Source organism: Amblyraja radiata, chromosome 14 (genome assembly GCF_010909765.2).
Source record: "Amblyraja radiata isolate CabotCenter1 chromosome 14, sAmbRad1.1.pri, whole genome shotgun sequence".
Taxonomy (NCBI): domain Eukaryota; kingdom Metazoa; phylum Chordata; class Chondrichthyes; order Rajiformes; family Rajidae; genus Amblyraja; species Amblyraja radiata.
Genome location: NC_045969.1, coordinates 47,098,008 through 47,111,030, shown reverse-complemented (window position 1 = coordinate 47,111,030; position 13,023 = coordinate 47,098,008). Strand labels below are relative to the sequence as shown.

Below are 13,023 nucleotides of genomic sequence, written 5' to 3'. Positions count from 1 at the left end.
CAAGTTAAGGTATCCGTTATATGCACTCCCAGGAACTTGATGTTTTTCACCTGCTCCACTGCTAAGTTGTTGATGCACAGCGGAGTGTGACTGGGCTGATTTTTCGTTCTGAAGTCGACGACAATCTCCTTGGTTTTGTCCACATTTAGGAGAAGGTTGTTCCTGCTGCACCAGCTCACCAGTTGCTCCACCTCCTCTCTGTATGCCTGGTCGTCGTTGTTGCGGATGAGGCCCACTACTGTTGTGTCATCCGCGTATTTGATGATATGGTTAGTAGTGGACCTGGCGACACAGTCATGTGTCATCAATGTGAAGAGCAGCGGACTCAGGACACAGCCCTGAGGGGAGCCGGTGCTCAGTGTGATGACCGAGGAGGTGTTCTTCCCCACCCGCACAGACTGGGGTCTTTCAGAAAGGAAATCCAGGATCCAGTTGCATAATGTGGTATTGAATCCTAGGGGTGCCAGTTTGCTCACCAGATGCTGGGGGATTATCGTATTGAATGCTGAGCTAAAGTCAACAAACAGCATCCGCACGTGGGTGTTCCTCTCCTCCAGGTGTTGTAGGCTCAGGTGGACTGCAGAGGAGATAGCATCCTCTGTGGAGCGGTTCGGGCGATAAGCAAACTGGAACGGGTCAAAACTGGAGGGGAGTTTAGAGACCATGTGCTGCTTAATAAGCCTCTCAAAGCACTTCATTATTATTGGTGTGAGTGCTAAGGGGCGGTAATCATTCAGGCAGGTTATTGTGGACTTTTTGGGAACTGGTATGATGGTGGCTGTCTTGAAACATGATGGAACAATGGCCTGGTTCAGGGAGGTGTTAAAAATGTCTGACAGAACCAGGGCCAGCTGGTCGGCACATCCCTTAAGCAGACGCCCCGGTATATTATCCGGTCCGGCTGCCTTTCGCTTGTCAATGCCCTCCAGGATTCTGCGGACTTCAGCAGTTTCAAACGACAGTGTCTGTTCTCCTGGTTGAGGCTCTAATTTCCTCACTGTAGTGGTGTTCAGTGCCTCAAACCTGCCGAAATAATTATTGAGTTCATTGAGAAAGTCTGTGTCATCCTTACAAGACATCTGAGGGGCCTTGTAATTTGTTATGGCCCGGATGCCTTCCCACATGTTCCTGGTGTTGGTATCATCCTGGAAGAAACCCTGGATTTTCTGTCCGTGGACGCGCTTTGCTTTCCTTATTTCACGGTTGAGGTTGGCTCTCGCTGTTCTCAGAGCCTCCAAATCACCAGATTTAAAAGCCGCATTCCGTGCTTTCAGCATGGCACGCACCTCTGCAGTAATCCAAGGTTTGTGGTTGGCCCGGGTTGTGATGTTCCTGATGACAGTGACGTCCTCCATGCACTTCTGTATGTATCCCGACACAGACATGGCATACTCATCCACATTGATGTTTTGGTTGTAAGTGGCTGCTGTCCTGAACATGTCCCAGTCCGTGCACTCAAAGCAGTCCTGGAGTGCTTCTATAGCTCCCTCAGACCAGACTCTAACCTGCTTCACAGTGGGTTTCTCTCTGATCAGCAGGGGCTTATAGGCTGGGATGAGCATTACGGAGAGGTGGTCAGAGGAGCCGAGGTGAGGCCGGGGTGCTGCTCTGAAAGCCTGCTTGATGTTACTGTAGACCCGGTCCAGCGTATTCTCTCCACGTGGATCGCTTAATAGTTTGTTTTAATGCAGAAAGACACTTTCTACATTTGTGTGTGCCAGTATTATTACGAAGGATGACAAATTAGACAAATTCTCCAATTGTGATCGTACAGATAGTAGTAATGTCCATGAGGAACCTATCAAGAGGCTTAGAAGGAGTTCCCTTTCTAGGATGTGTAGGAAGGAACTGCAGATGCTGGTTTAACATAGAAACAGAAACATAGAAAAATAGGTGCAGGAGTAGGCCATTTGGCGCTTCAAGCCAGCACTGTCATTCAATATGATCATGGCTGATCATCTAAAATCAGTACCCCGTTCCTGCTTTTCCCCCATATCCCTTGATTCCTTTAGCCTTAAGAGCTACATCTAACTGTCTCTTGAAAACATCCAGTGAATTGGCCTGCACTGCCTTCTGTGGCTGAGAATTCCAGATTCACAACTCTCTGGGTGAAGAAGTTTTTCCTCATCTCAGTCCTAAACGGCCTACCCCTTATTCTTAAACTGTGACCCCTGTTTCTGGACTCCCCCAACATCGGGACAATTTTTCCTGCATCTAGCCTGTCCAATCCTTCAAGAATATTATATGTTTCTATAAGATTCCCTATCATCCTAAATTCCAGTGAATACAAGCCCAGTCGACCCATTCTTTCATCATATGTCAGTCTTGCCATCCCAGGAATTAATCTGGTGATCCTACGCTGCAATCCCACAATGGCGATAATGTCCTTCCTCAAATTAGGAGACTAAAATTGCACTCAATACTCCAGGTGCGGTCTCACCAGGGCCTGTACCTGCATGCTTACTTTCGGTGACTGATGTACAAGCACACCCAGGTCTCGTTGCACCTCCCCTTTTCCTAATCTGACACAATTCAGATAATAATCTGCCTTCCTGTTCTTGCCACCAAAGTGGATAACCTCACATTTATCCACATTATACTGCATCTGTCCACTCGCCCAACTTATCCAAGTCACCCTGCAGCCTCATAGCATCCTCATCGCAGCTCACACTGCCACCCAGCTTTATGTCATCTGCAAACTTGAAGATGTCACATTTAATTCCCTCGTCTAAATCGTTAATACATATTGTAAATAACTGGGGTCCCAGCACCGAGCCTTGCAACACCACGCTAGTCACTGCTTGCCATTCTGAAAAGGACCCGTTAATTCCTACTCTTTGTTTCCTATCTGCCAACCAGTTCTCTATCCATGTTAATGCCATACCCCAATACAATGTGCTCTAATTTTGCACACTAATCTCTTGTGTGGGACCTTGTCAAAAGCTTTTTTAAAGTCCAGATTTACCACATCCACTGGCTATCCCTTATCCATTCTACTTGTTACATCCTCAAAAAATTCCAGATTAGTCAAGCATGATTTCCCATTCATAAATCCACACTGACTTTGACCGATCCTGTCACTCCTTTCCAAATGCGCTGCCATAACATCTTTAATAATCGACTCAAGCATCTTCCCCACTACCGATGTAAGGTTACTGTGTAAATGGTCTATAATTCCCTGTTTTTGTCTCTCCCTCCTTTCTTAAAAAGTGGAGTTACATTGGCTGCCCTCCAGTCCAATGGGAACTGATCCAGTGTCAAGAGAACATTGGAAAATGAGCACCAATGTATCCACAATTTCTAGTGCCACCTCCTTGAGTACTCTGAAATGCAGACCATCAGGCCCTGGGGATTTATCTGCCTTCAGTCCCAACAGTTTACCTAACACCATTTCATGCCTAATGTGGGTTCCCTTCAGTTCCTTCCTCTCACTAGATCTAGGTATGTTGCAAAACGTACCTGAAGCGTCTTTGAAAATCTGCCGTTGCGGGTGTGCGCGATTTTGGCGCCGTTTAGAGGGGGCGGGTTTAAAACGCGATTTTCTCTAGGCTGTTCAAATCGAAAATGTTCAGCCTAGTTAATTATTAACGAAAAATCGCTGGAAGACCCCGTCGCAAAAGCTATTATTAGTTTTAAAGGCCTCGTATAATAGTTATAGTAGTTTAAAAATCAATCTCTAAACCCGCGACCGACAGCAACCGCAGAGTCTCATAAAGCAAATAGCAGAAGTTAGGTTGTATATTTTTACATTAAAAAGGGCTTCTAAAGATCCCTTTATACAAAATTTAATATTGCGAGTAGCTCAATTTGGCCCCATTATATCGCGCAGTATTTTTCTGGGCATTTGGGGCACAAATCTACCGCAATGTGAACGTTCTAAACCAGCGCGTTCCACAGGGACCCACTGGAAAGCTGATTTAAATGGGCATTTATTTACAGCAATTGAACACTGAATTCCTTCCATTTGGTCTATAAATTAATGTAAATGAGATTTAAAAATCATGTTTTATTGTGAATTATTTGTGAATATTATTTGGACATTTAGGCTATTTAAAAATGTTAATAATTTATTAAGAAATGGATAGATGTTTAGATCTAGTAATTGAAGTCTGAAATTAGCTACAATTAGGTAACTAACTAATTATATGCTTTAATTTCAGGTCATCCAAGTAAGATTATTTTATATTTGTTTCAGAATGCTTCAATCTATGATAACTGAAAATTTCATTCAGTTCTCTTAATTTTTAAGAAAGTTATGGGCTTTTGACTGTTCACGATCACAACTTTTTTGTTATGTCCATAGAAAATCAATAGGGAACAAGATGCTCATTTCCGAGTATGAAAATGGCCATAACTTTTTAAATACTTGAGATATGAAAGTGAATTAGGTGTCAAATTAAACTTATTTTTATGCTTTATCTGATGGGATAAATTACAGACTTGATTTTTAAAATCTCAAAATTTTGTAACATTGCTACTAGATCCTCGGTCCCCAAGTATTTCTAGGAGATTGTTTGTGTCGTCCTTAGTATAGACAGAACCAAAGTACTCGTTTAACTGTTCTGCCATTTCCTTGTTTCCCATTGTGAATTCACCTGTCTCTGATTGTAAGGGATGTACATTTGTCTTCGCTAATCTTTTCCTTTTTACATATCTAAAGAAGTCTTTATAGTCTGTCTTTATATTCTCCGCAAGCTTTCTTTCATGCTCTTTCCCCCCCCTCTTAAATAACCCCTTTGTCCTACTGTGTTGAGTTCTAAATTTCTCCCAGTGCTCTGGTCTGCTGCTTCCTCTGGCCAATTTTTATGCCTCTTCCTTGGATTTACCACTATCCTAGATTTCCCTTGTTAGCCACGGTTGAGCAGCCTTCCCCGTTTTATTTTTTCACCAGACAGGGTTGAATAATTTTTGGAGTTCATCCATGCGGTCTTTAAATCTTTTCCATTGCATCTCCACCGTCAACCCTTTAAGTATAATTTGCCATTCTATCCTAGCCAATTCCCGTTTCATACCTTCAAAATCTCCTTTCTTTAAGTTCAGGATCCTAGTCTCTGAAATTAACCGTGTCACTCTCCAACCTAATGCAGAATTCCACCATATTATGGTCACTGCTGCCCAAGGGGCTTTGCACAACAAGATTGCTAATGAATCCTTCCTCATTACACAATACCAAGTCTAGAATGGTCTGCCCTCTAGTTGGTTCCCGTATACATTCCAGGAAATCCTCCTCCCCAGCGCTGCTACCAAGTTGGTTGGCCCAATCTATATGTAGATTAAAGTCACCCACGATAACTGCTGAACCTTTGCTACACAATCCCTAATATCCTGCTTGATGCTTTCCCCACCCACCCTACTGCTGTTTGGTGGTCTGTATCTAAACCAAAGATGGCACAAAAGTGACCCTTGCATCCCCTCCCCCACCCTAGTGGTTGCACTAGTTTCACTGTCGTCCTCATGAATTATTGTCTGCATAACTTGTTCTCACCTGGCCCACAGGTGACAATGGCCCGTTTCCTTTATCATTGTTAGTTTTTTGCTTATCTTTAATTCATTTGTTCTATATCGCTCTACATCACCGTCTATACCTCTCATTTCCCTTGACTCCCCTGACTCTCAGTCTGAAGAAGCGTCTCGACCCGATATGTCACCTATTTCTTTTAGATGCTGCCTGACCCGCTGAGTTATTCCGGCTTTTTGTGACTATCTTCCCTTTCTGGAAGGTTGGGCTCCCGGATGGTCCAGAGCAGGCAGGCTTCGGAGACACAGACATAACGACGTCTGGGCTAATTGTGAGTTCCTTCACTTTCCCTGCAAATTCCCGCAGGCTTGGAGCTTGTGAGTACCAGCTGGCACAATTCCCATCTCCCCTCGTCCCTCCACTAGCAGTGCTGCCCGAGGAAGTGCCAGTTTTGCAGTGACACTTCCTCTGGCTAAACAAACTGTGATGTCAAAAACTTAAAGTATCTGCTCAGCAGAGAGAATTTCAAGAAACGTCAGTTTTACTGAAAGATCAGTTTCATATCTGATAAATGTTGTATATTTTGTGATCCCCTTGGGTAAGAATCAATCCTGACAAAACGCAATGTGTTCTTATAATTGTACCGGGATCAAACACTCATTACTAATTGGTTTAGTAACATTGAAAACCAAAGCCTCCTCTGCTCTAATCTAATAATATTAATGAAATACTAATTGTCAGCCCGGGTTACAGCAAAGTGACTGACCCGGGTTATCCCCTTCCGTGATCAATAGTTTGCAACCTCCAGTCTCTTGAAGTGATGTGCTCAAAGGCATAAGCAATGCAGCAAAAATATCCTGACAAGTATTTCCATGAATCATTCCAGTTAATCTTGTGGCCTCTCAGTCGTGAGCCTGTCAACTGAGTGACAGACTCTGTATAGCATTGAGCTATGCACTTGCACCCACTAGGAGAGTGTTCAGATTAGTTTCACTTCCAATCCTCACGGCTGGTTGAAACAGAAGATAATCAACTCATCAGTCTTCGGCTGGAACCAATGCAGAAATGAAAGGGCAGCGAGCCAACGCTTTATCAGCCAGGTCTCAAGACAACTGGAACGTTCTTCTCAATTAGAGACTATGCAGAATGTTGATTTTTTTTTAGTGCGTTGACAATAGTAAAAAAAATTAAATATTCAATTTCATGTATTTTTGGAAACAATGTCACAACAAAATTTAAATCAGAAGTTGGCCCGCATCTCTCAAAGCGTTAAGAATGAATATAGGTACTGCTGAAAAATTCCAGTAGTGAGTGTCGAAAGCTAAAATAAGCTGTTGATGGAGATACAGAAATATAACTGTATTGCAATTTTCATACATTTTGAAGGGACTGTAGGTTATTTATGCTTTTTCCAGAGTTTGGACTGACATTCTATGTGATCTATTAAAGAGCAAGAAAATGAGTTTGGGCTGATGATTAGAAGAGTGTCAATATATCACACTAATAGGTTTAAGAGCAACATATGCACCAGTCATACATCATCAACACTTAGCAGTTGCAGTGCACACAAAGGGCTGCAGCTTGACTGCGTGTTATTTATTGCCCAATGTAATGCACTCCAAAATTAATGCCAATTCAACTTCCAAGTTGTAATCTAAAGGAGAAAAACTAATTTAGGACTTTCAAGTATCTGGTGCCAGGGATCTTACACATAAAGTATGCGATGTTGGTAAATATTACATTACTTCATGTAATATTAAATTTTTTGAATGATTTATAACTTTAACAACAAAAATAAACAAGCCTTAGCCTTCCTCAATCTCAGAATGACAATGGGATTACATGCGTTTCCAAGCAATATCAGTGTTATATGTTCCTGCAGCCGCATTCATCAAGATTATGCACATTGATGCATCTGTGAAATAGATGACTTATCAGACCAAATTCACAACTGTATGGTACACAAACAAGCTGGAGAAACTCAGCGGGTGCAGCAGCATCTATGGAGCGAAGGAAATAGGCAACGTTTCGGGCCGAAACCCTTCTTCAGACTGATGGGGGGTGGGGGGCGGGGAGAATAAAGGAAAAAGGAGGAGGAGCCAGACGGCTGAGGGAGAGATAGGAAGGGGAGGAGACAGCAAGGGCTAACAGAATTGGGAGAATTCAATGTTCCTGCCACCAAGATGCAGACTCCCCAAGCGGAATATGAGGTGCTGTTCCTCCAATTTCTGGTGGTGCTCACTGTATGGACGCTTCTGATCTGAAGATGGGAGGACTGAATACAGTTTACAATCCCAGAGCAAAAGGGGAGAAGGCGTCATTTATTGCCTTGCACGTTAAAACAGCAAGATATGCTCTGTGAAACCAAATGGGCAGTGCAGAACTGTTATATAATTCCGATGAGGTTCGTTATGCTCATAATAATAAGCAGGGCTAAGATGGCTGTGTGATAAAAGTGGAGCAGGTCTACCTTGCACAAATCCATGTCCTTGCAAATGCAGTCATCAGCTACAAGGAGCATGATTTTACTTCTAAAATTAGCATTATAAAACAGAACAGGCAACGATGAAAACATAGAGCTTGGACTCAGGCACTCCAACAGAATTAATGAAAGGTTTGGGTTACGACTGGTTGAGCATATAATAGGTTAAGCAAATGAAAAACAAAAAAAAGCACTGCATTCATACTCTGGGGCCAGTCCATTGCAGCACTGATCATTTGTAATTGGTAAATAATTGCAAATGATCACTGCAGTATCTGACTGGCCCCAGAGAATGTATATAGTATTATTGTTAGCAACGATAAGCAACAGTTTTACCTCATTTACTAAGTGTTTGGATATGCCTAACCAGCTGTAACTAAAATCCTTCATTAATTTTGATGGGCGTGGTGGAGTGTCTGAGTCCAACTTCAATGTTTTTATCCTGACCTGTTTCGAAAAGTACATGAATCAGAAAATGTGGCAACATCTCCCATTTTTCAGGTAGGGAATGTTCATCAGACATCAGTGTGGACACAGACATTTAAATCTTTCCTCTCCTCTTTCAGCATTTGAGAAAGGATCACTCTCTCAACAGTTCTCTGATTCACTCTTCAATTTGTATTATTCTCCTCTCCCCATAGAGTTACCTCACGCACCCACAGGGGATGCAATACTTGCCCCTTTATCTCTTTCCTTCTCATTTTCCAGGGACCAAAACAGTTCTTGCAGGTGAAGCAGCAACACACTTGTACTTTTCCTAGTTTAGTGATTTTTGGTCAATGTTCCTCAAGTGGAGAAACCAAATGCAATTTGGGCAACTGCTTTGCAAAACACCTGCGTTCAGTTTCCAAAATGACCCTGAGCTTATTCTTCATCTCATTCCTACTCTTTGGTTCCTACACTGTTCTAACAAACCCCAACAGAAACCCATCTTTCTACTGGGCGGTTGCAGCCCACAAAAAACAAACCAAATTCAATCATAGAAACATAGAAAATAGGTGCAGGAGTAGGCCATTCGGCCCTTCGAGCCTGCACCGCCATTCGATATGATCATGGCTGATCATCCAACTCAGTATCCCATCCCTGCCTTCTCTCCATACCACCTGATCCCTTTAGCCATAAGGGCCACATCTAACTCCTTCTTAAATATAGCCAATGAACTGGCCTTAACTACCTTCTGTGGCAGAGAATTCCACAGATTCACCACTCTCTGTGTAAAAAATGATTTTCTCATCTCGGTCATAAAAGACTTCCCTCTTATCCTTAAACTGTGACCCCTAGTTCTGGACTTCTCCAACATCGGGAATAATCTTCCTGCATCTAGCCTGTCCAACCCCTTAAGAATTTTGTAAGTTTCTATAAGATCCCCCCTCAATCTTCTAAATTATAGCGTGTACAAGCCGAGTCTATCCAGTCTTTCTTCATATGAAAGTCCTGCCATCCCAGGAATCAGTCTGGTATCATTTCAGAACACCAACCTCTCTTGATTGCATCAGTTCCAATAAGGTGACAAATATATACCTCCTGTATAGAAGTACAGAAAATTATGAGAGGCATAAGGTGGGTAGTCAGAACCTTTTTCCCCAGGCTCGAAATGTCCAACACTAGAGGTGAGAGGGGGAAAGTTTAATGGAGATGTGCAGGGCAATTTTGTTTTACACACAGAGTGGTGGGTCCTGGAATGCACTGCCAGGGGTGATGGTGGCGGAAGATACGATGGTGGCATTGAAGACGTTTTTGGATTGACACGTGGAAAGGCCGGGGAATAGTGGGATATGGATCATGTGCAGGCAGATGAGATCAGTTTAACCTGGCACCATGTTCACCCAAAACATTGTGGGTCAAAGGGCCCATTTCTGTGCTGTACTGTTCTATGAAAAGGCATTAATGTTAACTCTATTTTTCTCTCCCCGCAGATACTGCCTGGCCTGCTGACTATTTCCATCACTTTTTTCCAGCCTTACAGCAACTGCAGTTGGGTTTAGGTCTCTCCCTGTTTCCTCTTGTTCGCAATCATCTTCTATTTATACTTGCTCTGGATGGACCAGCTGATGAGCAAAGCCTTCACCATGCACTCTCACCATAACTACTTGTGTCACCCAATTTCTCTTGGCTTCCACTCTCTCATTGCCACTTCCACATTCTCCCTCTGCCTCCTCCCTCCCATTCTGTAAGTTAAACTATGTTTAATATTTTACTTTTCCATAGTTCGGATGAAAGATTATATACCCAAAACATTAATGACATTCCCTTCTCCATATATGCTGCCTGGTCTGCCATTTTCAGTCTCATTTCTGGCCTCCGCCATTTTTTTCTTTGCTTTTTGACAATCGGCTTCACACAGGGAAGTGTGTGGGGAGCACGACTGGACATTGTGTCTTTTACTCAAAGTTTCCATGAACTAACAGAGAAATCAGAATCAATTACATTCTCTTAAGTAGAGCTACTGGGTTTTTTTTAATGATACCTTACCAGTGTGGTAAAGAAGTAATGGTAATATTCAGTCATCATTCCCATCGAAAGGATCTGCAAAGAAAACAAATCAACATTAACAGTAAAATATAGAGCTTGTATTTATGCAGCATCTACTGAACGTTATGCATGTTCCGAAGCACGTCAGAATTAATGAATTTCTTTTGAAACATAGTCACTCTCCTCATATTGAAAAACATAGCAATTTGTACTCCACAAGATGCTGCATTCAGCATAAGCTACCATCTACCTCATTGGAGACCCTCAGACTATCTTTGATCTGACTTTACTAGACTTTATCTTGCAATAAATGTTATTCATGTTATTCCCTTTACCATGCATCTGTACACTGTGGATGGTTCAATATAATCATGTATTATCTTTCCGCTGACTGGTTAGCACGCAACAAAAGCTTTTCACTGTAGCTCGGTACACGTGACGATAAACTAAACTAAACTCAACTCAAATCAAGTGGACCAGCTCTTTGTGTAGGAAGGAAATGCAGTTGCTGGTTTAAATGGAAGATAGACACAAAAAGCTGGTATAAATCAGCGGGTCAGACAGTATCTCTAGAGAAAAGGAAAAGGTGATACCTGTATTTCGGAGATGCTGTCTGTCGGCTGAGTTACTTCAGCCTTTAATGTCTATCTTTGGACCAGCTCTTTGTTTTGATGGCGATGGACCGGAAATAAATTTTGGCCAGAACAACAAGAGACATTTGTTACGTAAAGGGATTTACAGATTTCATTTTTATGTGCACACGAATTGAAAGATGGGGCCCTCGTCCAATGACTCATTTGAATGTAGATATATATATATCTATTTATTTAGTCTTTCATTTATTTGTACTCATTTTGAACAAAAGACTGCTGTTATTTTATCTTCATCTGTAGCAGTACGATGCTAACATTTGGAAAGCAAGAAACAGGCTGCGGGTGTCCAGTGAATGATGGCTGGGGTTGGTGGCAGTGGGTGAGGCCATGGTAGATATACTGAGGGAGGGGCAGAGCATGTTTAGGAACAAATGTGTAGGTTGGCTGTGTGGCAGGCTCAGACAAAGTGGTCCAGGAAAAGACAAAACCTAGTACTTTGGAGTGAAAATAACTCTGGGATTAAGTGATTGGGAAATACATTTTCTGCTAATAATTAATCTTGTATGCTAATCTTTTCACCTCCCTTAAATATTCTGACTGCTGGAAAATGCAAGACCCCTTCACATTCAATACTCCAAACACAGGGTAACCAAACCAACATGATCTGAATTCCAATATGCTGTTGAAGTTTGTGTACAAAACCAACTGTTGTGGCATTTAACACTGGAAAATCCAATTACAATACCATTTACAATCATAATTGGCACTACATACAAATATTGACATATTTGTAATGAATTATCCCACAGATAGAACCTAACACACGGTTTGAAACATTGCAACCCATTCATCATTTAAAATATATTTCACAACAAGTGCTCCTCAGTGACGTTGTTCATTATGAAACTACTCGTTCAAAAACAAATATTGACCATTTCTGATATTGTGTTGAATGAGGGCATAATTATCCTGAAATTGTTTTCTGAGCAATATTCCACCTGCACAGCCAGGTGCTCCCTCATGCTCAGATCAGAATCAGTCAGGGCTGGCTCTTCATGGTTGATTCAACCTCCCATTCTACTTCTTTCAGAAGGGCTCTAGAACTCTAAAAATAGGGTTTTGGCCCTTGACCATTTTGTGCCGGTCATTCCCTTTACCAGGACTTCTCTCAGGTGGTACAGTATGTGTAGGAAAGAACTGCAGATGCTGGTTTAAATCGAAGATAGACACAAAATGCTGGAGTAACTCAGCAGGACAGGCAGCATCTCTGGAGACCCGAAACGTCACCCATTCCTTCTCTCCAGAGATGCTGCCTGCCCCGCTGAGTTACTCCAGCATTTTGTGTACATCTTCTCTCAGGTGGTCCTGTTGCATCCCGTTGTCGGTACATTTCGTTGTCAGTACATAAGACAATTACACACTTTAGATTCTTGACTCTCACAAGTCTCCCAAAATTCATTATTTGTAAGATCCGACACAACCTTTCCACACAGTCTGTCTAACCCATTGAGTCATCTGCAGAGGAAAGCTGATAACCAAGGAATTTGAAGAACAGTAACAAAAAAACAGAGGATGATGCAGAAAAGCATGGGACAAATATCCTGTTGGGTGCTGTTCAACAATATATCATCCAGAAAAACTGGACCAACATCGGTCAGCAATGTCAGTCCCTGCCTGGTTGTCAAACTTAGGACAGTACTCAAGCCAAACATGTTTATGCTGGTCAGAGCATGTTAGGGAACATTTGTTGACGAGGAAAATACATTCTTCTTCTAAAAGCTGGGGTTGAAAATCCTCTTCTTTGTCTTTCAAACCAGCAAGTAGAGGTTAGCATATCTTTTATACGGCTTTGTTCAATATGGCCTTGGTTGGTTGTTCACATCCCTTAACCTCCCTATGAAACAAATGATGTGTGCAGATAGTTGGTACTTGATTGGTCAGAGTCACTGATTGCCCTTCTTCAAGATGGCTGCCACCGATCACCAATGTGGACTCCTGGAGTCCGTACCCACTTATGC

At 42.3% G+C, this 13,023-nt stretch overlaps 1 protein-coding gene across 4 annotated transcripts in view; it reads right to left on the bottom strand.

Moving 5' to 3' along the window:
* grik1 (glutamate ionotropic receptor kainate type subunit 1) overlaps positions 1 to 13,023 on the bottom strand; it is a 291,625-nt gene that overhangs the window by 93,202 nt on the left and 185,400 nt on the right. For all 4 annotated transcript variants that reach the window (XM_033033233.1, XM_033033237.1, XM_033033235.1 and 1 more), the window contains one exon: positions 10,413 to 10,466. In XM_033033233.1, the coding sequence (XP_032889124.1) occupies positions 10,413 to 10,466 (54 nt within the window). The remainder of the gene's footprint in view (positions 1 to 10,412; positions 10,467 to 13,023) is intronic.